Here is a 27,526-nt window from a genome sequence, read left to right on the forward strand (position 1 = left end):
ACCTCTTCTCCTTGCAGCTCCCTGTGTTGTTGTCATACAATTTCTGGCTAAATCTATTGAAGATTTGTTATTCCCATGTTCCTAACCCGAATCATCTAATATACTCTGATTACATTTTTTGTTTTGTTTTATTATTTTTGAGAGAGGCAGAGTGTGAGTGGGGGAGGGGCAGAGAGAGGGAAACAGAGAATCTGAAGCAGGTTTCCGACTCTGAGCTATCAGCACAGAGCCCGATGCAGGGCTTGAACCCAAAAACCGTGAGATCATGACCTGAGCCACCTGGGCGCCCCTGATTACATTCTTATAAAAAGTTTATCTTCCTTTGAGAGCATCACTGCCTTGTTTTTTCCCTTTAGTTTTCTTCATACCTGTCACTAATTCATCCCCAAACTGCTAGTGCCATAAAATTCTCCTCAATACTGTCAAAATAAGTAATCTCAGTTTTCTTCTTCCCTGTACTTGCCTTAGTTGTTGCCTTAGAATTCCCCCTTTTCCTGTTTCCTTTCATTTTTGCTTTCTTTGTGAGTAATTAAGGTAGGTGTATATAATACTTACTGCCCGCCCCCCCCCCCCATTTTTGACATACTTAATGTCTTGGTTTTTTAAAAATTTATAGATGTTTATTGTTGAGAGAGAGAGAGAGAGACAGAGCGACAGAGTGTGAGCAGGGAAGGGCAGAGAGAGAGGGAGACACAGAATCCAAAGCAGACTCCAGACTCTGAGCTGTCAGCATAGAGCCCGATGTGGGGCTCAAACTCAGGAGCCATGAGATCATGACCTGAGCTGAAGTTGGACACAACCGACTGAGCCACTCAGGCGCCCCTGACATACTTAATTTCTAGGAACACTAGTTTAATGTTTTGAGTATTCCTTTTTTAGAGCATCCTATTATTGTTTGAGATTATCATGCCTTGTCTCTTTGAGAATATTATAGGTTTGTTTTGAGTTTTCTTCTGCTTTCTGCACTATTTTTTCACTGAGTTTCCTTCTCATTTTTTTCCAAGTATTTTGGTTTCTATCTTTTGTGGTAGAGCTCTCCTGGGATGTGTTGGCTGTCTGTTCATATTTAAAGATGGAGCTTTCAAAAGATGATTGGAAGTCCTAAGTGCTGGCTTCAACGTAGAGTGATGACATTGGGTAATTTTGTGGGGGTCCCAACTGGATCTGTGGCTTGCTGTTCACAGGCTGCTCAGTGTCCCCCAGGGGAAATGCTCTGTTCCTCCACCTAGGAGATATACATCTGGCTGCTGCGGTTCTGGGAGTCAGGGTGAGGGAGGTACCTGGGTTGTCAACTGTCTAACGTGCGATGGTCCCTCACCCTTGATTGTGTGTCCATTGTCCCTGATTATTCCATAATCTCCTTGGCTCAACTTTTCCAAGTATGAACCTTAGTCTTTTGCTGGGTGGAGAAAGGGCGGACCCACCTGCACAGGATGAGAGGAGGGATCTGGGGACCTAACATCACAGATTCCAGCTCATTCTCCTGTTTTCATCTCTAGCTTTACCTTCATTTTCAGAGGTCGAATACTTCCAACTGAGTCTTTTGGGGGTCCTGTACTGTGGCTCACCCTGGGTTTTTCTCACTACAGGCTTAGGTTTTGGCTGTCTCTGATCTGATAACTGTTCATCTGATAACTTATCTGATAACTGTTCATCTGTCTGCTTTCTAGCGGCTGGTTTTTGTGTAATTAGCTTTGCTGTTTATTCTATATGCTTTCTCTTTGTAGGTTTATGTCTTTTCAAGTCATTTCCTATAATTTTCAAAGGGTTTTTTGGCAGGAAGGACAAAAACCACATGTGCTATATTTAACTGGAAATCTCAAGAACAATATGTTTTATAACCTACTTTTTCTACTAACTATATAATGGCTGCGTTTCCTGTCTGATGTTGATCATGATCTTGTTGGGCCACCTGAAATTCCTTTGTATGGGTGAACTTTCCAAACTTACCCAGACTTCTATTTGTCAGGCAGGGCATTTAGATTGTCTTTGTTAAGTATGCATTTGGAGGAGGCATGAAATGGTAGGTAAGCACTGAGTGTTGGGATCAGGTAATAAGGGGTCATACCTTGGGCACCTGAACTGTGATCATGAGAAAGCCGCTTAACCTCTTTGAGCCCCAGTTTCATCTGTGTAAAAGTCACAGTTCCTGAAATCTTATCATGGTTAAACAAAAGGATCAGCAGACTTATTTTGTAAAGGGTCAGGTCATATCTTAGGTGTTGTGAACTATGTGGCCTGCATTGGAACTATTCAGTTTTGCTGTAGAAGCATGAAAACAGAGATGGTATTTAAGTGCACAGGCCTGACTGTTCAGTAAAACTTTGTTTACACCAACAGGGAGTGCATTGGATTTGGCTTATGGGTCACAGTTTGCTGAACTGATAAATGAAAACGCTTTGCTCAGTGACTAAGTATATAGTAGGACCTCAGTAAATGTAACTTTAAATTTTACCATATTTGTGTGAACCTAAGGCAATCTTCAATATAGGTAACCTTCCATTTTCTTAAGAAAACGCAAAAACCTTTTCTTGGCCAACTTGACTAAGCCTTTCAGGAACTTAGATCACATAATCATAAGTCTGTTTATGGTATGTATTTGTAGTTACACTTGCATTTTCAAATTCATATATTTTCCCCACTCTGCCATTTTTCCCACTCACTCATTTCATTAAATTTTATTGAACCTTTGCACATGTCTTTGACATGGTCTTTGCTGTCACTGGAGTTACTTTTTGAGTCAAGTAGTGTGATTTCCTGAACTTCCCTGATAATAAGAATGGAAAATCTGACTCAGGAGGTCTGAGATGGGCATTGATGTTTGTTTGTTTGTTTGTTTGAATGTTTTTATTTTTTTGGGGGGGAGGGTCAGATAGAAGGGAGACACAGAATCTGAAGCAGGCTCCAGGCTATGAGCTGTCCTCACAAAGCCTGATGCGGGGCTTGAACTCGTGAACTGAGAGATCATGACCTGAGCCAAAGTCAGATGCTTAACCGACTGAGCCACCCAGGTGCTCCTCAAGTATTTTTCCAATGTTTCTTTATGTGCAGTCATTTACCATACTGCTTTTTAAGAGTGATAATTAAAAAAATTTTTTTTTAATGTTTATTTCTGAGAGAGAGAGACAGAGTGTAAGCGGGGGAGGGACAGAGAGAGAGGGAGACACAAAATCTGAAGCAGGCTCCAGGCTCTGAGTTGTCAGCACAGAGCCCGATGCGGGGCTCGAACTCACAGACAGCAAGATCATGACCCGAGCTGAAGTTGGACGCCCAACCGACTGAGCCACCCAGGTGTCCCAAGAGTGATATTTAAAAAACAAAAAGTGCGGGGCCCCTGGGTGGCTCAGTTGGTTGAGTGACCGACTTCGGCTCAGGTCATGATCTCACAGTTTGTGAGTCTGAGCCCCGCGTCGGGCTCCATGCTGACAGCTTGGAGCCTGGAGCCTGCTTCAAATTCTGTGTCTCCCCCTCTGTCTGCCCCTTCCCTGCTCATGCTCCATGTGTCTCTCTCTCAATAATAAGTAAACGTTAAAAAATTTAAAAAAAAAAAAAAAAAAAAAAAAAAAAGTGCTCTTTAAAAGGTTTGTTGAAAATGACGTTGGGCAAACTGTGAGGTCATATCCTCCAGAAATGATTATTAAATCTGGTACATCTCTTTGCTTAACCCCACCCCTCTATTTTTAAGAAATGAATTTAGGGAACCTTCCTATAAGCATCCAACATTAGCTTGGTTGAGGTCCGTTTGGGGTCATTTGTCCTCCTCACATAAAAGAACGTACATCTTGCAATACAGGAGACTTTGTAAGAACTAGCATATAAAATGCCCCCTTTCTGAGGGGTTATCTTCAGGGATAAAACCTTACCTTCTGTTCAGGTGCTTTTTGTAATTTTAATCAGATTAGTTATTTAAAGAAATGGCAGAATAACTTTAAAGAGCTGGATTGCAAAGATGTTAATTGCATCTGAGAATGGTTTTAACTTTCAAATGCACATATACAAAAGTAATGATTCTAGTGTGTCTTAGTGGAAAAAAAGAAAAAAAAAAAACAACTTGTCCAGCTGTAGCAAGACTGCAAGTTTTTATTGTCTACGTTGGTGGAAATTTCCACCATAAGTAAGATGGTTTTTGAAGGATTATTCTCCCTTAGAGATTAACTTGTAGAAAACTTTTTTTTTTTTTTTTTTAAGTAAACTCTGTGTCCAATGTGGAGCTTGAACTTACAACCCTGACATCAAGAGTCACACACTCCACACTGACTGAGCCAGTCAGACGCCCCTGAAAAACCTTTTATGGGAAATTTCAAGCATATTCAAAGTAAATAGACTAGTGTAACAAATCACCCAGTTGCCTGTCACCCACCTTCAGGAGTTCAGATTAAATGTTAAATGTGCTGCAATTTAGGTTATCTTGTATCTTAGAAAATATTATTTTTTTAAAAAGATTTTTTTTTAATGTTTGTTTATTTTTGAGAGGGAGAGAGACAGAGACAGAGCATGAGCAGGGGAGGGGCGGAGAGAAAGGAAGACGCAGAATCTGAAGCAGGCTTCATGCTCTGAACTGTCAGCACAGAGCCTGATGCAGGGCTCGAACTTACGAACTGTGAGATTGTAACCTGAGTGGAAGCCAGACGCTTAACTGACTGAGCAACCCAGGCACCCCTAGAAAAGGTTCTTGTTTGGATATTTCTGTTACTCAGGAAAGGAGTAGCAAGAAGAAAATCTAAAGTGGGAAAGTATCCTATGGGAAGTTTATAATTCATTAACATTTTCGTGACCAGTAAAATGTGACCATTTTGTTTCCTTTTGGAGTATGGGTAGAGGTATGGAAGGTTAGTATCCTCAGTAGAAACAAAAAAAGATTTCTTTTCCATTTTAAGGAAGTAATCAATTTATTCATCAGGCTTCTTTAGAATAAATTTTTTGTTATGTGATTTGTATTTGCTTATACAAGTATTTTTAGGAAAACACTTTGTAAAGTGTGTTTTGCTGCTCAAGCTGACTGGTCCTGGAGGGTATAGATGGCTTCGTTAACTAAAAGAAACTAGGAACAGTCTTTTTTGCATGAGTTGAGATCTATGTGTTTACTGTATTTCTCAAACCTGATTTGTATAAAAGTGACATGGAGAATTAAATACGGATTCTTTGGGACCCTGTTGAATTAAAATCTCTTAGGGTGGGGTAGCCTTAAAAAGCCCCCAGTTGGTTCCAATATGAAGCTAAGTTCAGGAACCATTGCCCCATTTATTCTACAGATTAATTCATCAAATATTTGTGAGCACGGTATGCTAGGCACTGTTGTAAGTGTTTGGAAGATATGAGTGAAGAAACCAAAAATTCCTGACCTTCGGGACTTCTGTTTTAGGCAAAGCTAAATTGATTTAATGTAATGTGATCCACTTAACCATTGCCATGTAGTGGCTGAAACTAAATGTTTTACTTTGCTCTCAGTTTTGTGAGTGAGGAATTCAGAAAGGTCTGGACAAGGCAGGTCTTGCTTGGGGGTGGAGGTGGTGGTCTGTCATGTGCTTCTGATGCAGTTCTTGGGAGGCCTGCATTCCGAAAGTTCATCAGGGCTGGACGGGCAAGGTGCTTGCTCATGTGGCTGGCAGTTGATGCTGGCACCTACATGGGACCTCTCTAGTGTATGGTCTCGGCGTTCTGGCCTCTTCTATGGTGGCTGGCTTCCCTGGGAGGAGCAAGCTGTCAGAACAGAGGGGAAGCTGTAAGGCTGTTCTGACCTAGCCTTGGAAGTTGTCCAGTGTCCCTCCTGCTGTGCTCTCCTGAGTGTTCTCCTGTGAGTCACTAGGTTGCCTTAGGTTTGAGGGGAAGGGAAGGGTCACAAACCCCACCTCTCCATGGGGAGTAGTGTTAAAAGCATTTGCAGACACATCTTAAAACCACCTTGACTGTGCAGTTTGCATTTGGAATGTATTGGAGACACGTTAGAGATGAGACCTGCTGGGTGCTGCTTTTCTCTAAAATCCCCAGCACACCAGGTGTTCTAGAGAGCAGATTTTCTCCAAAGGGATCATTCAGAAAGGGAGTGCAGGAATAGCATCCCCTTTAGGGATGGTATTCTAAGACTGTGGTCACAGTTGTTTTCCTGAACCTGATATGACTGGTTATAGCTGTAACCTGGCTCACATTCTGGAAATTACAAGGAAACCAGGCAGAAAGTAAGCCAATGCAAGGCCTTCACTGTGGCCAGAAAGACAAGCCAGAGTTTATGTTCTGTGATGACAGTGTGAGAGGCTGTCTTCATTCACACAGGAGGGCTCACCCGTTGTTTGTTTTCTTTTCTGCAGCCTAAAGAAAGGGAGGTGGTGATAGAGCGCACCTCTTCAGGAAGTGACTGGTCTGATGTAGACGAAGTCTCCACAGTCCGATTCTCTCAGGAGGAGCCCGGCTCACTGAAACCCTCCACAGTTCCAGAGCCTTCTGCCTTCCCCACTGACTATGTCATGTACCCAGCTCATTTGTACAGTAGTCCGTGGTGTGACTACGCCAGCTATTGGACCAGCAGCCCCAAGCCTTGCGGCTACCCCTCTGTGGGCGCCGGCAGTGACACGCTGCAGGCAGGGCGGAGCAACCGGGGCCTCCTGAGTGATTGTCCCCCTAACTCTGCAGCAACTTCCCAGAATACTTCCAGAGACCAGGAGGCAACAGAGGAAGGCACATCCCAGAACTCCCGTTCATTTCATTTCTCCAGAAGCTCGGAAGAAGAGGTGAAGGAGAAAAGAGCACTCCAGGAGGAGATGGCACCACGTCCCTGCGGAGGCCACGCATCCGGCTCCCTGCCAAGGAGCCATCGGGGGTCAGGCCTAGAAGAGGGTTTCATCGATACCCACTGTCACCTGGACATGCTGTATTCCAAGTTGTCTTTCAAAGGGTCCTTTACCAAGTTCAGAAAAATTTATAGCAGCTCCTTCCCTAAGGAATTTCAGGGCTGCATCTCTGACTTCTGTGATCCTCGGACACTGACTGATTGCCTGTGGGAGGAGCTCTTGAAAGAGGATCTGGTTTGGGGGGCCTTTGGCTGTCATCCTCATTTTGCACGTTACTACAGTGAGAGTCAAGAAAGAAATCTTTTGCAAGCCTTAAGGCACCCCAAGGCTGTGGCATTTGGGGAAATGGGCTTGGATTACTCGTATAAGTGCACCACGCCTGTCCCAGAACAGCACAAGGTAATGAGGGTCTCCTTAGTTTGCTCACAGTTTTATTTCCTCTGTCAGTTGTTGAAACCCAACAGTAAAGCTTTCTCTGCTCTCGTATCTAGAGAATTCAGAGCCCCTAAAAATGTGATGGCTCTTGTCCAGACCCTCAAGATGTTACTTGTCACATGATTCACCAACTATTATCTTTACACTTGATTGTGTAGGAGAGGGGGATAGGTACTCTGTGACATCTTATGGCATGATATATATATATGGCAAGACATTTGTTACTCTTTTTGGGAGGCAACCAATTTTGTTCAAACTATATTTTTAATCTGATTCTAAAGTTAAGTATGTTAGTAGCAGAATATTTTGAAAATACAAAAACATGTAAAGAGAATTTCCCATCCTGCCAGAGATGACGACTATTACCCATCTTAGTACTTGCCCCTGTCCAAGTATTGTTTTGAGCACAGACATTTGCCAGAGGAAGGGTGGTTCGGGTATTTCAGTGGAAGTTTCTGATTTGGGAAGGAGCAGGACAAGAGGAAAGACCCTCCCACGTTGTCACTGCTCACACTGCCAGGTTGCATTTGTTGTAGAATTTGTTGTGTGCTGTCTTCGTGCTGATGATGCCTGGTAGGCTGGGTCTGCATGCCCAGTACGTTCCAGGCCTTGGTGAGAGGGCTCGTGGATGCCAGCCTGGGCAGAGTTTAGCAAGCCAGCTTTCCCTTTAGCATTGTCCCCTGCCCGGCTCGGTCAACCTCTGCCATGCACTGATACTGTGCCCCATTGATGCTTGCATCTGTGGTTAACGGTGTGAGTTAAGAGAGGGAATCTTGTAGAGTCAGAGGTTTCTTAGTTTTCCCTTGACCAAAGAGAAAGTTTAGAGAAGGTGTGGTACTCTTCTGCTGAAGGACTCCAGACCTTTATACACCTTTAGGAGAGAGATTCCAATTTGAATACAGTTGTCCATGGCAACCAACTTGTGTGCAAGGCTTAAGAGTTAATTTACATAAGAAACGATTTCAGATGCTCAGATGCTCCCAAAGGATCTCTTTAAGATGAGTTTTCTAGGACCTGCTACGGTTACTAAATTTGGAACAGGGTGATTTTGACTTGATCTAATTTTCAGACAGGTGGGATTTTATTTGTGCAAATGTTTTCAATTTTTTACTTTAGTGAGTTTCTAGTGTAAATAGTGTTTGTGTTCAGAATTAGGTTTGTCTTACACAAACCTCTTGTGTGTCCACAGTTCTTTTCGCTAATACTAGAAAGCTTGCAGTTCCTGGCTTGTGGCAGTCATAAACTAGTCCAAAGTGAATGGAAGAATAGCTAAATCTGAAGACATAGAAAACAGATTTTTAAGAAAGTGAGGAATATTAATATTCAGCTTTCCTGGTTTGTTTCCCTGGCTCAATGCAGGTGTGGTATGGAAAGAGGAACAGTTGAGAAATGTATGCACTAAGGCAACTGGAAGGAAGAAGAGTATTGTGTTTAATTGTATAGCTGGGGTTGATTGAATGCCTACTATGTGCCAAGAAACGTACTAAGTATTTCACAGTAACTTTTCCCTTTATTAAGTTATTATGGTAACGGGGCACCTGCGTAGCTCAGTTGGTTGAGTGTCCACCTTCAGCTCAGGTCATGATCTCACGGTTTGTGAGTTTGAGCCCAGTGTCGGGCTCTGTGCTGACAACTCAGGGCCTGGAGCCTGCTTTGGATTCTGTGTCTCCCTCTCTCTGCCTCTCTCCTGCTCATGCTCTGTCTCTCTGTCTCTCAAAAATAAACATTAAAAAAAGTTATTATGGTATCAGATCTGCACGTAGAGGCCCATAGGGCGTGCTGCGCAACAGACATCTTGAAGGTGTAGCAGAGGGTGATAAAATCCTGTGGATATCATCTGGCTTGGTGAGAGGGGACTCATGACTGGAAAATGGCGATTCAGAGGAAACACATAGCTGGCAGCGGGAGGGGAAGATAAAATATTTCTGTAGAACACTGACGACCACCAGGCTGGATGGAGGAAGTGGATGCCTTGTTCTTGATGTAAATCTACACTCAGGCACCAAAGTGAGAAGTGGTGGGACCTAACAGCTACAATAGGTGGATGTCTGCACGGAGTTGGATTTACCTGAAAGCAGAGTGGTTGACAAGTTCTTGATGAATATTTTACCTTATGAAGGGAAGAAGATAAGCTGATGGAAGAAACCGTATCTGGCTAAGTGATAGGGTGCCAGCTCTGGTTGGTTATTAGAGCTTGGTTTCTGTTACCTAGTATTTTCTGGAAGGATTGGGAAACAGAGGAAAGCAAAAGAATTGGGGGAAAATTCAATAGTTACCCTGCTACTCAGAGTGAACCACTGTTAACTTTTTCCTTGCTTATCTGTGTGTTCGTAGATTTAACTGCCTATTGACTCCTAAGAGTTAGTTCCTGGATAGTTCAGGTATGAGTTGCACACATCAGCTAGCATGACTATCAGAATCTCTTGGTATCTGGTTTCAAAAGACAGGGAGAGTGGACTGGCCTTCCCTACCTGGGCTGTCTGATCCAGGCGGTTTTTGCCTCTAGTTGTGTTTGACTGAAATTAATTACTGGGGAATTGAGTATGCAAGAGCTGCCTGGGCCACCCCTAGGAGAGACTGATTGACTCAGGAATTCCTGGAAATAATGGATCCGTGGGAGAACCAGAGCTCGTACAGGCAGAAGAAGAGTAATTATGCTGGGTCAGTAGCTTCCCCCCGCTTGATTCCCTACTGGTGTTTGTCAGCTGGATTCCTGGTGATGACAAATGCTCTAGGTAGCTCCAACCCAGCCACAGGGTCCTGCCTTCTAACACGTCTTCTCCCATCTGCCTGTTTTTGAAATTTGGATGTTTTACAAAATGTTGTATTTTTAGTATAATTGTCCCTTGTAGAATTGCAAGGAACAAATGGCATGTCTAACAAGAACCTGTCATAGAATCATATGTCCATGCTTTTTAAAAAAGAAGTTAGGAAACAAAAATTAGTTTTGAATGTTTTTTCCACTTCTGAAAAGGTTCTGGTTTCAAATATATTTTGAAAAAAATAGGCTTTTTATAACAGCTTTGTAGTATTCTACCCTAAGGCTATAGTTTGCCATTATGAACAATTTTTTAGAAGCAGGAATTAAGCCTTGGAAATTGAATCTCTTGTGACCTCCGGCTTCTGGAGGGACCCAAGGAGGGCAGCTGTGTTGGGGAGGGGATCCAGCGAGCTGTAGATACAGGGCTAGACCGTCTTTGAAGACTCTACCAAGCATTCTAAGATTTTGGTGTCTGTGGTCATTTTCCTTTTGTTGAAAACACAGGTTAAACAAGAATGACATCAGAATTGGTATTGGTTCACTGTCACTGTTAGAAGAGGAAGCCCAAGCATTGGACTTGAAGATGTCATTCTCAAGTGAATATTACAGGACTCAAATTACCAATAGTAGTTTATTTGATGTTAAAAATGCAAACATGAATTCTGTTCCACTGTTAAAAAAAAAAACTCATGGAAACATTGTTTTAGATGAGGTCATTTGTTTATAATGAATTAATACTTGTGTTCTAAAGGTGAATTTGTTAGAGGAAAGGATAAGTTCTAGCCCCTTTTTTATTTAAATTCTTAACAATATGTGTATTTTACTAGTGATTTAAAAGTGGCTAGAGTTTGTTGTTGTTTTTTAAAGGTTAAAAAAATGAAAGGTAGTGTATCAGTAGGTATTCACCTAGAAGGATATCTGATTTTGGTTGAGTAAAGAAAGTGAGTTGGAGAAAATAGGTAGTTTATTTTTTCAAATACTTGAGCACCTTTTGAGATCCACACATTGTGCGGGTGTGTGTGTGTGTGTGTGTGTGTGTGCACGTACAACTTTGGAACTTGCGTGGAAGGGGATTACCTCTTGGGGGTAGGCGTAGAGATGGGTACGGTGAGGGGAAGGACATTTAACTTGATGTCCCTGAGCCCTGCCCTGCCCCTGCAACCCCACATAAGCATTGCATGGTGGTTGCTCTGTGGAGTGCCAGGGTTCAGATGTGGATTGTGGTGCTCCAGCTTCCAGCTGCGGATCCCTTGCCCTCTCTTGGAACCTCCTCTTCTTCAACTGCATGACGGGCCAACAATAGTACCTTACCTTAGGGTGCTTGCGAGAATCACAGGAATACACCTAAAGAGCTCTGAGCTCTACCTGTGAGTCAGCACCCAGTAAGCGTTAGCTGTTATTATAATACATTATGTAGTCTGCAGAATTGGGGACGATGGAGGTGCTCACTGCTCTGGGTGTTGTGGAGGTAACAGGCTTCTGGAGTGGCTCTGACCCACAGGTGTCCCTGTGCCTTCTCCCAGGTGTTTGAGAGACAGCTGCAGCTGGCCGTATCTCTGAAGAAGCCCTTGGTGATCCACTGCCGAGAAGCTGACGAAGATCTGCTGAACATCATGAAAAAATTTGTGCCCTCAGACTACAAGATCCATAGGTTAGAAGGCTGGAGCTTCGGTGGGCAAATGAGAGGAACACTTCTTTCTGTGTAGGATATTAGTTGGAAAAAGGAAAACTCACTGAGGAGAGGATGATCCTATCAGGTCTTTGTGACATAGTATCCCTTCTAAAGATGAAGTATTAGATTCAATCATGTGAGATTTCTGATATATGACCATTTTTCACTTACACAATGGCAATTTCATATGGTTTGAACTAATATCCTAAATCACCTCTGAGCAACAAAGGGGCTTTCGTGACCCCGGTCCCTGGTGGCAGGCTACAGTGGAGTCTGAGCTCTCAGAGATGAAGTCCCTTGATCTGGGGAGAGATCACTGTGTTGTCCAGTGACTTAGCAAATAGAGATCATTCCAGGGCACCAAAAAAGAAATTCTTTCCTTTTTTGAATTTGAAAGTTCATTTTCTAGCCATTGAATTTCACGATGCATTTAATCTGAATTGTATCTAGGGGCTCAGTGTGGTAAACTCTTGATCTCCTACCTGGGAGATCAATGCCTACCTGTCCTAGGCATTTGGCTCGGGGTCCCTGGGAGCAGCTGTGGAGGCTGGCAAGTGACTTCCCGCAGAGAGTAGGGCTGAGTCGGGCATAAGGTGCTGTGGGAGCCAGAAGAGGGGCTGTTAGCTTAGCTTTGCTAGAAAGGGGCCAGGAGGTATTGCCTGGGCTGGCTCTTTCAAGATGGGTGAGATGGGTTAACTGAAAAAACGGAGCCTAGAACCCAAACCAGGTGTTGACAGGCAGCAGAAGGCAGTGGATTATCAGGCTAGACCGCCGCCTTTCAGGTGCCCAAGCGGAGAGGGCGACCTCTCTGATTGTTGTAGCACACACCAGAGATGAGGCACCATCCCTCAGCCCTTTTGGGTGGGTGGGTTGGCTTCTCATGGCTTTGTTTGGGGATGGCTTTGAAGGAAGTCTAATGGGGGACAGGTAAACCAGGGCCAAGACGGCTCAGCGAGGTGTTGTGGCTGGAAGAAGCCCTGAATTTTCCGATTGGTTAACAATATAACAGTGGCTTAAGAACATGAATGGATAACACATTCAGAGAAAATTGACCTGTAGTCCCACTCTGTGATATCTTCATTTTTTTGTTTGCTTCCAGTTCATTTGGCTGCAGACATAGTTTTTTACCTATTGTAACTGTAATCTTGGAGGGGCCACAGGTTTTAAGTCTGCTTCTCTTCTCGTGTTATAAGCGCACCCTGTCCCTATATTGCTGCTGGATATTCCCTGTGGTGGCCACTTCGAGTGGCTGTGTGGGATTGGGCGCAGTGATGGGCTAACTGCTGAGCTTTGATCGCTGAGAGTCACCTTGGGTCTTACCGTGTTGGAACCATGGTGTTCCCGTCTGGCTACTGTGGAGTCCTTCTCTTGGATGAAATCTTTGTGTTTCTGGGAACTTGTCCACACAAAATCATTTGAAAGGGCCACTGTGTCTTGGGGGCAGTTGGGGGCTATTGCAAAGGGGGCTGTGAGAGGGGCCCTGATCTGGAAACCCTACCCTCCCCCCCACCAGGCACTGCTTCACTGGCAGCTACCCAGTCATCGAGCCTCTGCTGAAGCACTTCCCCAACATGTCTGTGGGCTTCACAGCAGTCCTGACTTACTCCTCGGCCTGGGAGGCCCGGGAAGCTCTGAAGCAGATCCCCCTGGAGAGAATCATTGTGGAAACGGACGCTCCCTACTTCCTGCCCCGACAGGTAGGGGTGGGTCATCAGGCTGAGTTGAGGCGGGTGTGGGGGGGAGGGGGGTGGTCACCTTTGCAAGGTTGGCAGGCCCAGAGCCCCAGTGACTTCCAGGTTTCACCCTTGGCTGTGTAGATGTCTCCTTGTTGTTGCTCTGCAGAACCAAAAGTCTAGGGGGCTGAGAAGCTGAAGGGTAACCACTCTCTTCCAGGCAGTGCAAAGCCCTACCCTGTAGAGGGTAGTCCAAGGAAGCGTGGGACCCTGCTCACCCAGAGCCCCCCATGACTAGGACTCTCCCTGCACCTGCAGGTAAAGGGGTCTCTACAGGGCAGCCCCAAAGAGGTCCTTGCTGGGGAAGGGACGGGGAGGGGGATCTGTGTAATGACTGTGCACAGAAGGCACAGTGATGTTCTGAATGCTTGATGTCTTCCAGGTTCCGAAAAGCCTCTGCCAGTATGCCCACCCAGGCCTGGCCTTGCATACGGTCCGAGAGATTGCGAGGGTCAAAGATCAGCCGCTCTCCCACACCTTGGCCATCCTGCGTGAGAACACCAGCCGCCTCTACAATCTTTAAGCAGAGAGGGTGCAGTCAGGAGAAAAAGGTCAGACTAGAAAAGGTCATCAAGATCATGTTACATGTTTTTTAAAAATCAGGACAAAAATTGGTTTCTCTGCATCTTCTTACTGGAGAGAATGTAGAACATAGGGTGAGCATTTAGCCTGATCTGTCTTGAGTGAACTTGGTTTGGGACCTTCTTCCTTTTCTCTCCCCACCCCTCCAGGACAACCAGTGGCCTGACAGAAGATGGGCTGGTTTGCTCTCTGCCTGTATGTCCCAGGTCAGGGATGTGTCTGAAGAGAGCCCCTTGGAACGGAGGAAACCAGGACAGGATGTTTGCCTTGAAGCCCCGTCCTAAAGCTCTACTTCCGGACGGGGGGTGGGGTGGGGAGCAGCGTGAAGCAAGGCACGGGTAGGGTCTACCTCCCGGGGCAGTCAGTGACGCAGGAAGGGGCTGAGAGGAGGGCGCAGCGAGTTCGCCACTCCAAGTCCTGGTGCTCTGCAGCCTGCGACTTTGAGCAGTCTTCACAGACCCTCTCCTACTCGTCTGAGCACCTGTGTGTGTGTAACTCAGCTCCTGGGTCTCCGATATAAAGATGAACTCCCAAGTGGGAAACCTCTGGGGGACATTAACTGGAGCCTTGTCTCGGAGGTTTATGGTCCTCCAACCGAGAAGTCCTCCCCTTCTTTCCCTGGATAATGCTTCGGTTCGGCTGTCCCCGCTGCTGCCTCAGCTCTGCTTCAGCATGAGTGGAAGACCTTGGCTGCTCGTCTCACTGGTTCTTCTGCCATCGGTCTGGAGGGGCGGGGGACGCTCACTGTCCCGGGGAAGTCCTGGCCAATGGGGATATGGACAGACTGGGGGACTCCAGGAGGAGGCCTTTGGGAGGAAGAGGACCCCTGAGAAGGTGTTTCTGCTTACCGATGCCCCCAGGGCTACCGCTCGGTTGTGTTCATCTGGTAAGGGTTCAGTTTGCAGCAGATGCGACCTGCTAGTCTGCTGTTGGGACGTCCCACCTGCCTGTTGCTCCATTTTTGCCCCATTCTCCTGGAACACTGGACCAAGAATACTTCTGTTTCATCCCATGTAACAGCCCCTTATGTGCCCCACCCGGGTTGAAAGGTAAACCAGTTTAATTCTTCAGAACTCTGTTGGGGCTGCTCAGCCATGGTGTTGCTTTTGCCACACATGATCTTAGCCAAAAGGCCGAGAAGCGATGGTGTTGCTTATGCCGAACAAACAGGCCTGGTGTCTCTGCCTTTCAGTCCCCTCCCAGGGCTCTCTCTCCCTTGCCTTTGCCTCATCTGTGTCCTTTCTCCCATGTTGGAAGTGAGCGCCTCTCCTTTGACTTTTGAGAGGCTGGGTCATCAGGTTCTAAGCTGTGCTCTGCTCCCTGCCTGGTATATCTGTTACAGGCCCTGGAAGGTCCTAATGGTTGAGGGTTAAGTGTGAGGACACTCTGCACTTTGTCCAAAAGGATCCTTTACCCCAATCTCCCACAGTAAGACGGGACACCTTCAGTCCCTTGTCTGTTTCTTGGAGGCCAGTAGCTTAATTCGTGAAATCCATCACTTAATGCTGGATTTCTCTAGGGGTTTTTGGAAGGTGCATTTGAGCCTCGTAAGCTGAAAGGGAATGGACTTAACGTTTCATAGCTGGTGTTTCTGTCTTGGCCTGGTGCACGTGTCACTGGCCTGGGAAGCAGGCCTTGATTCACTGTTGGCCTTCCATGGCTCAGCTGCGTGGCATTGTCTGTGCCTCCAGTTTGCCAACGCGGGGAATCGGGGGCTTGCTGTCCTGCTTGGAGGACTAAGTATTTCAGAGCGCTCTGTTGTCCCGCAAGTGAACTGCAGCCTGTACACCTCCTTTACAACAAGCCCTGTCAGTCAATACTCGCTGCGCTGGAAGCAGAGTGGTCCTGTGCTAGAGGGCTAAAAGTGATGACTAAGTGGATGTCTCTGAGCCTGTGCAGTCTCCCTGCCAAGGTAAAGCACAAGGTGCTATGTACTCTCATCTCTAGGGTTTAAGATGATCATTTCTGTGCTGTTACACAGTGGAACATGACTTGTGTGGGCGGTGAAAGCTGGTGGGCATTGTTTTTGACTTGATGGCTGACTTGATTGTTTTTGCTGTGCTGCCGGAATGCCTCTGTATGTCCCCCTGCCCCTTTTGGCCATCTCTTTCTGAAAATAAAGTGATGGGTCTTTAGCCAGCTCCCGTGCCCTCTGTGGTTGGTTACACTTCTCAGAGTGATAACAATCAAGTTGTTGCCCAGCCTTGTAACCTGAGAATCCAAAGTTGGGGAGAAATTCTCGGGTATACATGTTATGTCTCTGCAAAATTAAACTGGTAATAAGAATACCTGGTACCTTCCTTCTTCAGAGTTCTGCTGCCCTCGAACATTAACCCATTTTACTGCCTGGGAATTCCGATGTACTGCTGCTTAGCAGTACACAGATCTTTGCTTTTCCTTTCTCCCCCCGGAGCACTGTAGTAGGAGAAACGGAGTACACAAGGGTAGTGTTGACAGATCTGTTGTAGTGAGGGGAGTCTTTGGACTATGGCCTCCTCTGATGCCTCTGGGCAAACTTGGGAGGAAATTCTGTGTCACTACTTTCAGTCGGTCCTCTAATTTTGTGCCAAGGTATTACTGAACACAAGTGCACAAGCCAGAAGTAAGCCTGTAAAAAGGAAGGCTGTGTTCCAAGAATGCTACAGATGCCTGTGCTGATTTGACGCCTGTGCTGATGCCTCGTTCGAGACACGGTCATCGATGATGCATTTTCAGCATAATTCCATCACTTTGTTTCCTCCATTCCTTCCCAGGAGAGCACACGGTTGATGGCATCTGCTCAGGGGTAGTCCTATTTGTGGCTAGAAATCTGCTGCTCTCGGCTCTTGTGGTGCTTCCATCTTTTCCTCTGTATTAAGTTTGGGACCAGTTACTTATTGTTTACCGTCAGCACGTTCACGTTTGCATCAGTTTTATAAAATAAGGGCAAATGGCCACTGAGCTACATAGTGACGGAACAGACTGCATCAAACAGAGATGGCTGAAGTATTGGTCAGTGGCTGGCCAGCCCCTGGATCACAGTGAGCGCTCATTCGTCAGTGATGGTTGGGGGCGTATCCAGATTAAAGAAGGTAACTAAGTGTGGGTCTTCATTCTTACGTTTGCACGCTGTCAGATGAATGTCTAAGCACACACCTATAAGTGTATAGTAAGTTAAATACATGTTACTGTACTAAGGTAGCAGGTATATTATAAAAAGTTTTTTTTTTATGCTCCAAAACCAAAGTTTTTTATAAGGAGGATTTTTTTCCCCCAGCAAATATGTCGCTTCCCCCAGGGATAAATACATGCTCTTTCAGAGAAACTTAAGCTAGTGGCATCATTAAATGATGCATGGAGGCATGGGTTTAAGAAAGCTGACCTAGTCATAATCTCACAGTTTGTGAGTTTGAGCCCAGCATTGGTCTCTGCAGTGATGGTGTGGAGCCTCACTGGGAATCTGTGTCTCCTTCTCTCTAGCCCCTCCCCTGTTTGTGCGTGCTTGTTCTCTCAAAATAAATATTAAAAAATTTTTTAAAAGGCTGACCTAGGACCATTTTGGAAATGCTACATTTTCTCAAGTGTTTCCTCTGCTAAATTTTATTTGTCAGTTGTTGACTTGAAATTGTCCTCACCCCACTTCGATGTATTATGAAGGAAAATGAAAAACAAAAGAAGCCCCTTGGATTGTAGGCAGTCAGGCAAGGGAAGCAGGGACTAAAGATAAACCCAGGTACCATAGCTCTGGATAGGAGTCAGCAACAGATTTGCTGGCTGACTTTGGAAAGTTACTAACTTCTCTGAACTTCTGTTTTCTCCCTCTTAAGTGGGCTTGTGCAAGTTAACTGCGACTACGTTGAGTACATATAAGTTTATAGAACAATGCCTGGTGCACAGCAGGCATGCAGTAAATGGTGATGGTTCGAATAAATGAATGCCTGCTATGTGCCTGGTGTCCGTGTGGGGGATACTATGTTCAGTCTTGACAGTGACCCAGGGAAATAGGTGTTTTACGTGCGATGAGCCTGAGAAATTCATTGTCTTGGTCTGGATCATACCTCTGGGATTCAAATTTGGGTCAGGCTGAAGGTCCTAGCTTTGCATCACATCATGCTCCCTGGCCCAGGAGTGAGAGTACTTGTTCCACAGTGGGTGCTCAGCATCTACTTCTTTTCTTTTTCTTTTCTTTTTGTCATTCACTCAACTTATTTTTTTTTTATTCTCAAGTTAGCTAACATACAGTGTAGTCTTGGCTTCAGGAGTAGATTCCCATAATTCATCACTTCATTATAACACCCAGTGCTCATCCAACAAGTGTCCTCTGTAATGTCCACTCCCGTACCCCCCAGCATGTGTTTCTTCCACAAATCACCTAGGTAAGTGGGAGAGTGCTTGTGAGTCCTTTGCAAGAGGAGTAAGCCCTTGTCTTTGTTTTGGAAGCATCAGGTGACTGTATTCCCCTCATGGCCTGACACCCATGCTGCCTTGAGCTCAATCCATGCATGCTTCTTGGGTTGCCAGCTGCCTTCCTAGGCCACTTTGACCATGTGTGAGCCTTGGATCCTCCTCTGGCTATTGAGAAGAGGGCTGACAGTGAAGAAAACAGTCAGCAAAACTAAAAGGCAACCGACGGAAGGGGAGAAGATACTTGCAAATGACGTATTAGATAAAGGATTAGTATCCAAAATCTATAAAGACCTTACCAAACTCAACACCCCCAAAAAACCAAATAATCCAGTGACAAAGTAGGCAGAAGACACGAATAGACACTTTTCCAAAGAAGACATCCAGATGGCTAACAGACAAATGAAAAGATGCTCAACATCACTCATCAGGGAAATACAAATCAAAAGCACAATGAGATACCACCTTACAGCTGTCAGAATGGCTAACATGAACAACTCAAGCAATAATGGATGTTGGTGAGAATGTGGAGAAAGGGGAACCCTTTTTACACTGCTGGTGGGAATGCAAACTGGTACAGCCACTCTGGAAAAAGTATGGAGGTTCCTCAAAAAATTAAAAACAGACCCATCCTACAACCCAGCAATTGCACTATTTATCCAAAGGATACCAAAATGCTGATTCGAAAGGGTACGTGCACCCCAATGTTTATAGCAGCACTATCGACAATAGCCAAAGTATGGAAAGAACCCAAATGTCCATTGACAGATGAATGGATAAAGATGTGGTATATATATTTAATGGAATATTACTCAGTGATGAAAAAGAATGAAATCTTGCCATTCCCAACAACATGGATAGAACTAGAGTGTATTATGCTAAGTGAAATAAGTCAGAAAAAGACAAATATCCCATGATTTTGCTCATGTGGAATTTAAGATACGAAACAGATGAACATAAGGGAAGGGAAGCAAAAATAATATAAAAACAGGGAAACAAACCGTAAGAGACTGCCAAGTACAGAGAACAAACTGAGGGTTGGTGGTGGGGTGTTGGGTGGCGGGGTGGCGGGGGGAAGAGCTAAAGGGGTGATGGGCATTAAGGAGGACACTGGGTGTTATATGTAAGTGACTCACTTCTAGGAAGAAAAAAAAAAAAGGGCCATGGGCCTGGTTAGTGATGATAAGAGTTGCACCCCTACTAAGTTATAGAGCTTAAGGATGTGGCTAATCTCCAGGACAGTGTGCTAGTCTCTACATCAGTGCCTAGGGGGTGGCCATCTGGAGGCTGAGGAAGGTCATTTCCCTGCATTTCTACTGCCTTTCTCCCTCTTCCCTCTCTTCTCCCACTGTGTTCACCAGTACCTTAAATTCTTTATATGGTGAATAATGCTTTTCAATCTTACTACTGAGGTTTAGAGGTAGATGCTTTCAGAAGCAAAGATTTGGTGTGCAAAGTGCCCATGTAGTCATATAGTCAGTGTCTAGACCTCTGGGAGACGCAAGTATGTGTGTGTGGTAGGCATAAGGGATGGACATGATGGCAAGCCTGGGGCTAGAGAAATGGGAGGAGGTAAGTGAGCATGATGTTTTCTCAGTTCTGTTGAGGATATCACCTGGCCAGGTGTGAATTTTCAGAAGTTTTATATGAGATTTTATATGAGAATCAACACCAGTTTGTGCCGAGTGGGTGATCTGGTTCTACTGTGTGCTCTCCTGCCTGAATTGAATAGGATCCAGTTGTCTCTCAGCCCCTTTAAATAAGCTGTTTATTAGCCCAAGGATCTTGTTAAAATACAGATCCTGGTACAGTTGGGTCAAGATTCTGCATTTCTAAGAGGTTCTCAGATGATGGTGATGTTCCAGGGTGCACGTGGTGTTCGTTGCTGAGGGTGGCATGGATTTCAGTGTGCCTGCCAAATGTGATCAGTGGTTAGTGCCAGTGGGGCTGTGCCTTCAGTGCCAGGCGATGATAGTTTTACTCGAGAAGATACGTGGCTCCTCCAGCACCCTGACAAAGGCTTTTCCGGGCTCTGCATGTTACCCCAACTCCGTGCAGAGGGTCGGCCTACATGTTTCTAATAGGTATTGGCAGTGCTTATATTTGGAGCCTACTCGTTCTTTACCTTTTTCTCTCCTTAGTGATTCACGCATCATCTGTCATCACCAGCTCTTCAAAGACAGTTCACACGTTTTACGTGGAAGTGTAAATCACTGATAACTGACATTCCTCCTGAGAAGGCTGGTATCTTTGGTGGAACTAAGTTGTGGAACTTAAGGATCAAGTCTCAATTCAGCTGTGAGCTGGAGTTGAAAGTGTTTAGGAACACCTGCCTGGTATCAGCGAAGTACCCCGAGGCAGTGCCCAGCCTGGCCTACGTGAGGTGGCATCTGCTTTGCCGTGTCTTTTTGGGAGAGGACAGGGAGGAAGGAGAAATGGTTATTTCAGCCCTGTCTAGCAGTGGCTAGTAGCCGTTGTAAGCACCCCAGTTATGTATAACTTCATACTCATGCCTTCACATTCCCAGGATCCTGTTCTGATCTTGGATGTCACTTCAGTGGATGTTGGCTCTGATAATGTCACCTGAAGTTTCCTGGTCCCCCATCCTTGCTGATTGCTAAATAGCTCTCATTGTAACTTCACTGTGCTCAGGAAGCTGTGGTATTTTAAAAAAAAACTGTCTTCTGTTCCCTCCCTTTCTTCTCCCCTCCCTCTCTTGGTTTCCTAAGTATGCACACCTGCCTTACTACCTATCCCTCCTTGCTCTTCGTACTGACCATAGATTAAAAAAAAAAATTTTTTTTTTTTCAATGAAATGTGAAGTTTTCCTCTGGTGAAATAAATTTCCATTTTGAACGTTCGGCATACAGCATGAATGTTTATTCACCTCTTAAGCTAGTACCACTCAGAACTGGGTGTTGTTGCAGAAACAGTTTAAAAGCCAGGTGGGTGCTGTCAGGTTGGGAGGAAAGCAAGTGGGTCGTTCTAGTGGATGATCACTCATCTGCCAGGACCTCTGAAAAGGAAGAGGTCAAAATTCAGTGTCCACTGTCCTGCCAGTGCCATCATAGATGGCTTTTCTTCCACAATGGCGATGTCGGAGGTAGTGTGTTGTAATGCGGGGAGGAGGCATTGGCCTTGGCGTGTGGACTGTGTGAGTTGATCTTGTCACCTAAAAGCCGAGCCTCGGTTTCCTTCTCTGCACCCCCCAGGTAAGTGCCATGCTCCCTGCCTACCTCATGTGGTTGGTGGGGGTACAGGGTGACACCGTGTTAGTTAGGGAAGTGCTTTGCAGGTTGTAATGTGCTTCCAAAGGCGGGTGTTGGCCCCCGTGACCAGGAACAAATTGAATGGTTTGTTTTTATAAGCCAAGAAGGGATTCAGAACAAAAGCAAGAAATCTTTGCTTCACTGGCTGCAGAAGAGCCTATTCTGATGATAGCACTAATTCCTTTTGTTCACGAGGTGAAGTTATATAATAAAGGTATAATTTTATGCACTCACAGTGAGTGTTAGCTGCATTTTATGGTTAGGATATTGGGGTTCCCTGGGCCCCAAAGTTAGTGTGCTAGTTCTTGGAACATAGCGAGCGTGCTCTTGAAATACAAAGACTGTGTTCACCTCTCTTCTGAGCCACTTGGAAATCCCAGCCCAGTCTGCTCTCCTGCAGACATTTGGGAAGGAAGAATTAGAAGCTCTTTGTGAGGCAGTGGTAGAGGAAGAAAACTTCTCTTGTGTCACCCATAGGCTGAGCTCCATTTGGGACTCCATGGAGACTGAAGTGACCTGACTGGGGCAATGACTTACCATCGGCCTCTTCCCAAAGGACGTCCTGAAGAAACTTTCCCAGCGCCTGGCCATGCTGGTGGTACTGAGCCCCTGACAGCTTGATTCCAACATCAAAAGGGGCATTGAACTAGGAGGAGGGGTGGGGAAGACCCAGGAAGTGTCAGAAGTCACACCCTCCCACCTCTGCCCCAAACACACAGACCTCCCAAAGGATTTCCTGGGCTCTCCGGGTTTCATCACAGGGACAGGGAGGGAGGAGGGTGTGCGGGCCCAGCAGGTGCCAGTGAGAGGCCGCTCAGCCAGATTACTCACCTTCTTAGGCCTGTTCTTCCCGCCCCTGCCATCTTCAGACTTACCTTGTACTCTTTGCTTACCTCTAGTGAGGTTGCTCATAAAAGCTATGGGGTTCCCGAGATTGCTCCCACTCCCCCTTGTAATTTTGGAAGACCTAAGTTTGAGGTTGCCAATGGTAGAATTTCAGACTCCAGTAGGGAGACCGGGAGGACAGTGGGTCTCGCCAGTGTCCTAGCAGTAGCCCGGGTGGTGGTCCCTGCCCCTCATCTGCCCCCACCTCCTCTCCCAGCCATTCTTCCTCTCCTGGGCACAGGTCTTTCCTTGTTCCATGGGAAGTTAGACAAGAAGCTGACCTTTGCCTGGAAAGATGCTCTGAGCCAAGTGCTCCCTTCTTTCTGTGCCTCTGTCTCTTCCCTTCTCCAGGGGAGCACCCTATTTTCCCAGCTCTGTCAGCACTCTAGCAAATGATTTATTGAAGCTCAGCTTTGGGTAAATGGGGAAGAGCTCTGTTTGCAGCCACATCATGGATTCCCCTACTTAAGAGCAGACTGTATCGTTATCTCTGTTCCTCTAGTAGCTGCCTTGGTACCTGGCAACCTGCATGCTGGTCACCGAGATGTCTGAACAAGTCACTGAGGGGATCCTGGTGGTGGGAGGGAGCCTTTGGTCATTGGTCCTTCTGCCGCCTGCCCTGGAGCCTCGTCCAGTCCAGGGCTGCAGTGACGCCCAGCGTGGAGCCCCCTTGTCTCCGCCAGGCTGGCCCAAGGCCTTGCCTCCACGCCGGGTGCAGTCCTCCGGGCCTCTCTGCCAGCAGGTACCGCCGTTATTCTCATTTCACACATGAGCAGACGTGCTCCAAGAGGTTGTGAGAAAAACAAATAGCTGCTTGTTGAAAAAACTGACCTTCCTCGTCTCCACTGTGAAGGTGGAGAGAGTGGGGAAGGACATGATTGATATTTTAGGAAACTTTGGCCCGTCTGTTCTCTCCCATGGGCAATTATTTCTTTCTCTTCCATCCTGTGGCTGACAGGTGACCTGAATAGACTTCTTGGGAACCACATGAGCATGGGTCTGGGGGCCTGCTGGCTGGCAGGGCACCTGGAACTGGGCGGCCACATGGCAACTGCTGATGGGGAGGTTTGCTTCTGGTGACTTGAAAAGGCCCATTTGGCCTCAGTGCCTCATGAGTTCTGTCAGGGATGGGGGGCGCCGGGGGAAAGGACAGGACTTGGTCTCAAAAGTCTTACGGCTCTGAAAGCCGATTCCAGGAGGAACGTGTCTGGGGGACGGTGGGGGCCCGGGATGGGACAGGTGGAGCCCCAGTGCAGGAGGGGCTCAGGCAGTAGGTCCAGAACCCTGCGGCCAGGGATGCAGGCCTCCCCACCTCTGTCAGCTCCAGATTTCAGGTTCTAGTTGAGGCAGCACAGTCCACCTCTTCCAAGGCCAGCCTTTGTGGGAACTGGAAACTTCTGGTCATCCCATCTCTGCCTTGAGTCATCAAGCCACTGAAACCTCTTCCCTGTCTGGGCAAAGTGAGCATAGCCCGACTGGGGTGAGTGTCAGCCACAGGGGCTGCCGGTCTCACCAGGAAATTCCCCGGTTTGAGGATTTGTAGGAATCGAATGGGGCTCTCACATGTGGTGTGGAGGAGGCACCTGAGAGCACCCCTTGGTTCTGCTGAGGGTCCGAGAGCGGGGGTTGGGAGCTCATCCTTTGCTAGAAGAAGCTGGCGGGAGGGAGGGAGGCCAAGGCAGGACACACTCCAGCTTCTCGGGCCAGAAGAGACCAGGGAGAGGCGTTCTTAGGCCACTGTGCATGCTCCGTTTGCCAGACCAGTGAGGGGAAGGGGGGCTTGGGAGCTGGAGTCAGCCGTGACTGCAGGTCCCGCCTCTGCCACACACTGGCTGTGGCGTGTCAGGCACGTGTGCTCACCTGTCTGAACTTCTTTTCCTTGTCTCTACCACAAGGGCAATAATGTCAGCCCTACTTACCTCACAGGTTGTTGTAGAGATTAAATGTGTGTGATAAGGGAAAGACAGTTTGCAGATGAGATCCCGGTCAATAGACACAAGCAGTGCGATAATTAAGGACTCCCCCAGGGGAATTCTGGTTCCACTGCATGGAGGTGTCTGTCATCTGAATGCTTGTCAGAACCATCGCCTTAACCACAGCCAGCCTTTCAGGAAAGTTGCATAGAGAACCCCTACAAAATCCCTTTACTCCCTCTCTGTCCTCATGTTCTCTTTATTTCCAAGCTTGCTCCTCACCTCGGGCAGGATTTGTCGGAGCCACGATAAGCCCCACCGATCCTGTCGTTGTCTACAGATGGGGGTTGGTGAGGGGCCACCAGAGATGGGCTGGCGGTAGCTGGCCTGTCCAGGGTGCTGTCTGCATACACTCCAGCCCCAGGAAAGGCTGGAGAGGCCCAGAGGCCACTAGTTTTCTGTGGGGAAATGCCTTCAGTCCATGACCAGCCGACTCTCGCTGGCTGTCTTGGCAACATGCGTGCTGGCTCCCCTTTGAAATCATCTGGTGTCAGCTAGCACCCCTGCTGTCCTGCTCATGGCTCTGGTCCTGTCCCGTTCTGTTGTAGCAAAGTCCTTTCTCTTAGACTTCTGCCTCCTGATGGGAAAAGACCTGGAGCCAGTTCAGGGTCAACTGTTTTGTGCTATTTTATATTTCGTAAGTAGTCGGTAGGTGGATCCCTGTTCATAGCCTGCCCTCCTCCCTCCTCCCGTCCACTGCCACAAAAGCATAAAACTGCAGAGGAACCAACCCGGATTTCTAGTTCATCCTCTGCCCCTTCCACTTGACTTGTGTCTTCTGGGTGGATCAAGCCTTCTAGAGCTCGGGGCTGCAGTTTGGCTGGTGGCTTCTTGGACTCCTTTCTCTGCTGGAAAGAGGTATTCTCTTTTTAGGGCCCCAACCCTCTCCCTCTCCCCCGTATACTTCTGGAAGCAGAGTGAGGTGTGAACCTATGGTCAGACCCAGATTCCTCCTTTGTGCTCTTGGAGATAGCTGAAGCCCAGAGAGTTTGAGCCACTGCCCAGGTCACACAGCTGGCAGCTACATGGCAAGGCTGGGATGAGATACCCCAATTCGAATGCGGGGCTTTGTGGGGGGACATCTTACCTGTACTTTCTGGTGTTCGGGGCTTAGGAAGCTGGAGCCTGCCATGGCCAAGTCTGCCCACAGCACGCTGAAGAGCAGCAGGCTGCACACGGTCCCCGGGGAGGGCATGGTGTCAGGTGGGCCTGGAGGACAGATGGTCTCCAGGCAGTGGGCCCTCCCCTGTCTCCCTGTACCCCAGATCTGGTGAGGGGACTTGGCCCTGGGATGTCACTGCAGAGTAGAGAAGCTCTTCCTACCCCTGAGAGAGGGGCTCCCTCTGTTCACTGCCCCAGGTAGAAGCAAATTAAAGGATGTGTGCCCTCTATTCCCAGGCTGTTGAGCAGTGAGACTCCCCATGTTTGTCCTGGGCCCCAGGGAGCTTGTGCTGAATTTCTTTTTTTTTTTTTTTTTTTTTTTAATTTTTTTTTCAACATTTTTTATTTATTTTTGGGACAGAGAGAGACAGAGCATGAACGGGGGAGGGGCAGAGAGAGAGGGAGACACAGAATCGGAAACAGGCTCCAGGCTCCGAGCCATCAGCCCAGAGCCTGACGCGGGGCTCGAACTCACGGACCGCGAGATCGTGACCTGGCTGAAGTCGGACGCTTAACCGACTGCGCCACCCAGGCGCCCCAATTGTGCTGAATTTCTTAATGAAGGATCATGAAGTTGGGCCAGCAGGGTCCCCGGGGGATACGGGGGCTTGGGGGGCTCCAGCCGCCCCACGTTGTGCAGCCTCCCCTTTGTTCAGTTGGGCCTGTGAATGGCCAGCAGTCACAGTAAATTAAACCCATAAACCCACACACGAAGAGTAGAGAGAGAGTACCTACCTGGGGTTCCTGGTGGAAGTGGTGCCCGGTAGCTGTCTGGTCCTTATGTAGGAAGCCCTGTGTTTGTTTTAAACTAGCAACCCCTTCCTAACTTCCTGTGGCTGCTTTACATTCTTTGGGAACTCATATGCTCGTGTCCTCTGGGTAGAAATCAGCAGTGGAGGTCACATGCTCGGAGAGATTGCTGCGTTGGCACCTGCTCCAGCTGTCACCAAGTGGTCCCAACTCTGGTTCAGGTGGGAGGGGGGAGGCGGCTCAGGGGTCCAGGTCAGCTTTGCTGTTCTCTGCTGCTCTGCATACTCCCCTTCTGAAATTCCTCTTCTTCCTGGCTAGAATGAGGTGATGGTTACCAGATTTTTAAGAGTTTTTCCAGCCCCAACATGTTATTTTCTGTGACTGATGCTGCTTTGGCTTCCACAAACCTCTGGAGCTCATAGGGATCCTGACTCCGGAAAGTTTCATGCTTCCCCAAGCAGGGAAGTGCCATGATAGAATGAGGAGTTTGCTGGGAGGGACAGTGACACAGGCTCCTGACCGTCCTTTCAGAGGAGGAGGCGTGGGGATCGTTTCCAGAATGCGTCGGTTTGCCTTGGTGTTTCCTGACGTCTTGCCTTGTCTCCCTTCCCCTAGCCACGTTCTGAGAGGGAACAGACTGGCCCTGGAGGGAGAAGAGCTATGGCCCAGTGCTGGCACAGGTGACTACTCCCAGGGTGATGGGCCCCAGGCAGATGACTAGTAATCTGCCTTGTGTCAGAGCCGCTCCTCAGAGTGGCTTTGAGGATGACATGAGGTGATGGATGTGAAAATCTTCTGAGGTGTCATGCACATGACTGCCCCTTCTGTTCTGGCCAGTGGGATTTGCAAGTGTATGCTGTGGTCACACGTTCCTGGATGATGAGTTAATTAACATCACAGGGGAATCCTTCCCTGTCTGGAGAGCTTCATCTAATTGGATGCCCAGGCAGTGACTCCTAAGGGCTAAATGAGTTGCCTCCACAGAAATTGTAGCATTTCTGAGCAGGAACTCTCTTCGTGCTGGGGCTCAGGGGCTCAGAGCTGGGAGATCAGGAAGGGCTCCTTGAAACAGGCAGAAGGGGAAAATGGAAGGGAGGGCATCACCCGGTGTGAGCAAAGGTGAACAGAAGGCGTGGG

At 47.2% G+C, this 27,526-nt stretch overlaps 2 protein-coding genes across 4 annotated transcripts in view; one reads left to right on the forward strand and one right to left on the reverse strand.

The window, feature by feature from the left end:
- The window catches only part of TATDN2 (TatD DNase domain containing 2), a 31,185-nt gene extending 9,969 nt beyond the window's left edge, over positions 1-21,216 (forward strand). The window contains exons 4-8 of one of the 2 annotated variants that reach the window (XR_009609841.3): positions 6,306-7,184; positions 11,505-11,632; positions 13,167-13,350; positions 13,547-13,644; positions 13,769-13,877. Coding sequence is in view for 1 of the 2 variants with exons in the window: in XM_060631756.3 (XP_060487739.1) it covers positions 6,306-7,184; positions 11,505-11,632; positions 13,167-13,350; positions 13,769-13,909 (1,332 nt within the window). In the remaining variant the exon portion in view is untranslated. Of the gene's footprint in view, positions 1-6,305; positions 7,185-11,504; positions 11,633-13,166; positions 13,351-13,546; positions 13,645-13,768; positions 13,938-14,117 lie in introns of those variants that run through there. The other variant, XM_060631756.3, reaches the window with a different exon arrangement.
- On the reverse strand, positions 21,217-26,499 carry GHRL (ghrelin and obestatin prepropeptide). 2 transcript variants are annotated; one of them, XM_078442761.2, is made up of 6 exons: positions 26,375-26,499; positions 25,566-25,687; positions 25,210-25,326; positions 22,158-22,266; positions 21,972-22,014; positions 21,217-21,367 (listed from the first exon to the last, which is right to left on the reverse strand). In XM_078442761.2, the coding sequence occupies exons 2-6, from the start codon at positions 25,671-25,673 to the stop codon at positions 21,352-21,354; spliced, it is 393 nt and encodes a 130-aa protein (XP_078298887.1). In that variant the 5' UTR covers positions 25,674-25,687; positions 26,375-26,499; the 3' UTR covers positions 21,217-21,351. The 2 variants fall into 2 exon arrangements, with proteins under 2 accessions (XP_078298887.1, XP_078298888.1); XM_078442762.2 differs by lacking the exon at positions 21,972-22,014.
- Between the last annotated feature and the right edge of the window lie 1,027 nt (positions 26,500-27,526).

This window comes from Panthera onca, chromosome A2, assembly GCF_046562875.1.
Source record: "Panthera onca isolate mPanOnc1 chromosome A2, mPanOnc1 haplotype 2, whole genome shotgun sequence".
NCBI lineage: Eukaryota > Metazoa > Chordata > Mammalia > Carnivora > Felidae > Panthera > Panthera onca.

Coding starts and splice junctions, on each gene's coding strand:
- GHRL (XM_078442761.2), bottom strand. CDS start 25,673: ATGCCCTCCCCGGGGACCGTGTGCAGCCTGCTGCTCTTCAGCGTGCTG. Junction 25,327..25,565: donor CCGAACACCAGAAAGTACAG/GTAAGATGTCCC, acceptor ACCTCTTTCCAG/CAGAGAAAGGAGTCCAAGAA. Junction 22,015..22,157: donor CCTTTGGGAAGAGGCCGATG/GTAAGTCATTGC, acceptor AAATGTCTGCAG/GAGAGCAGACTGGGCTGGGA.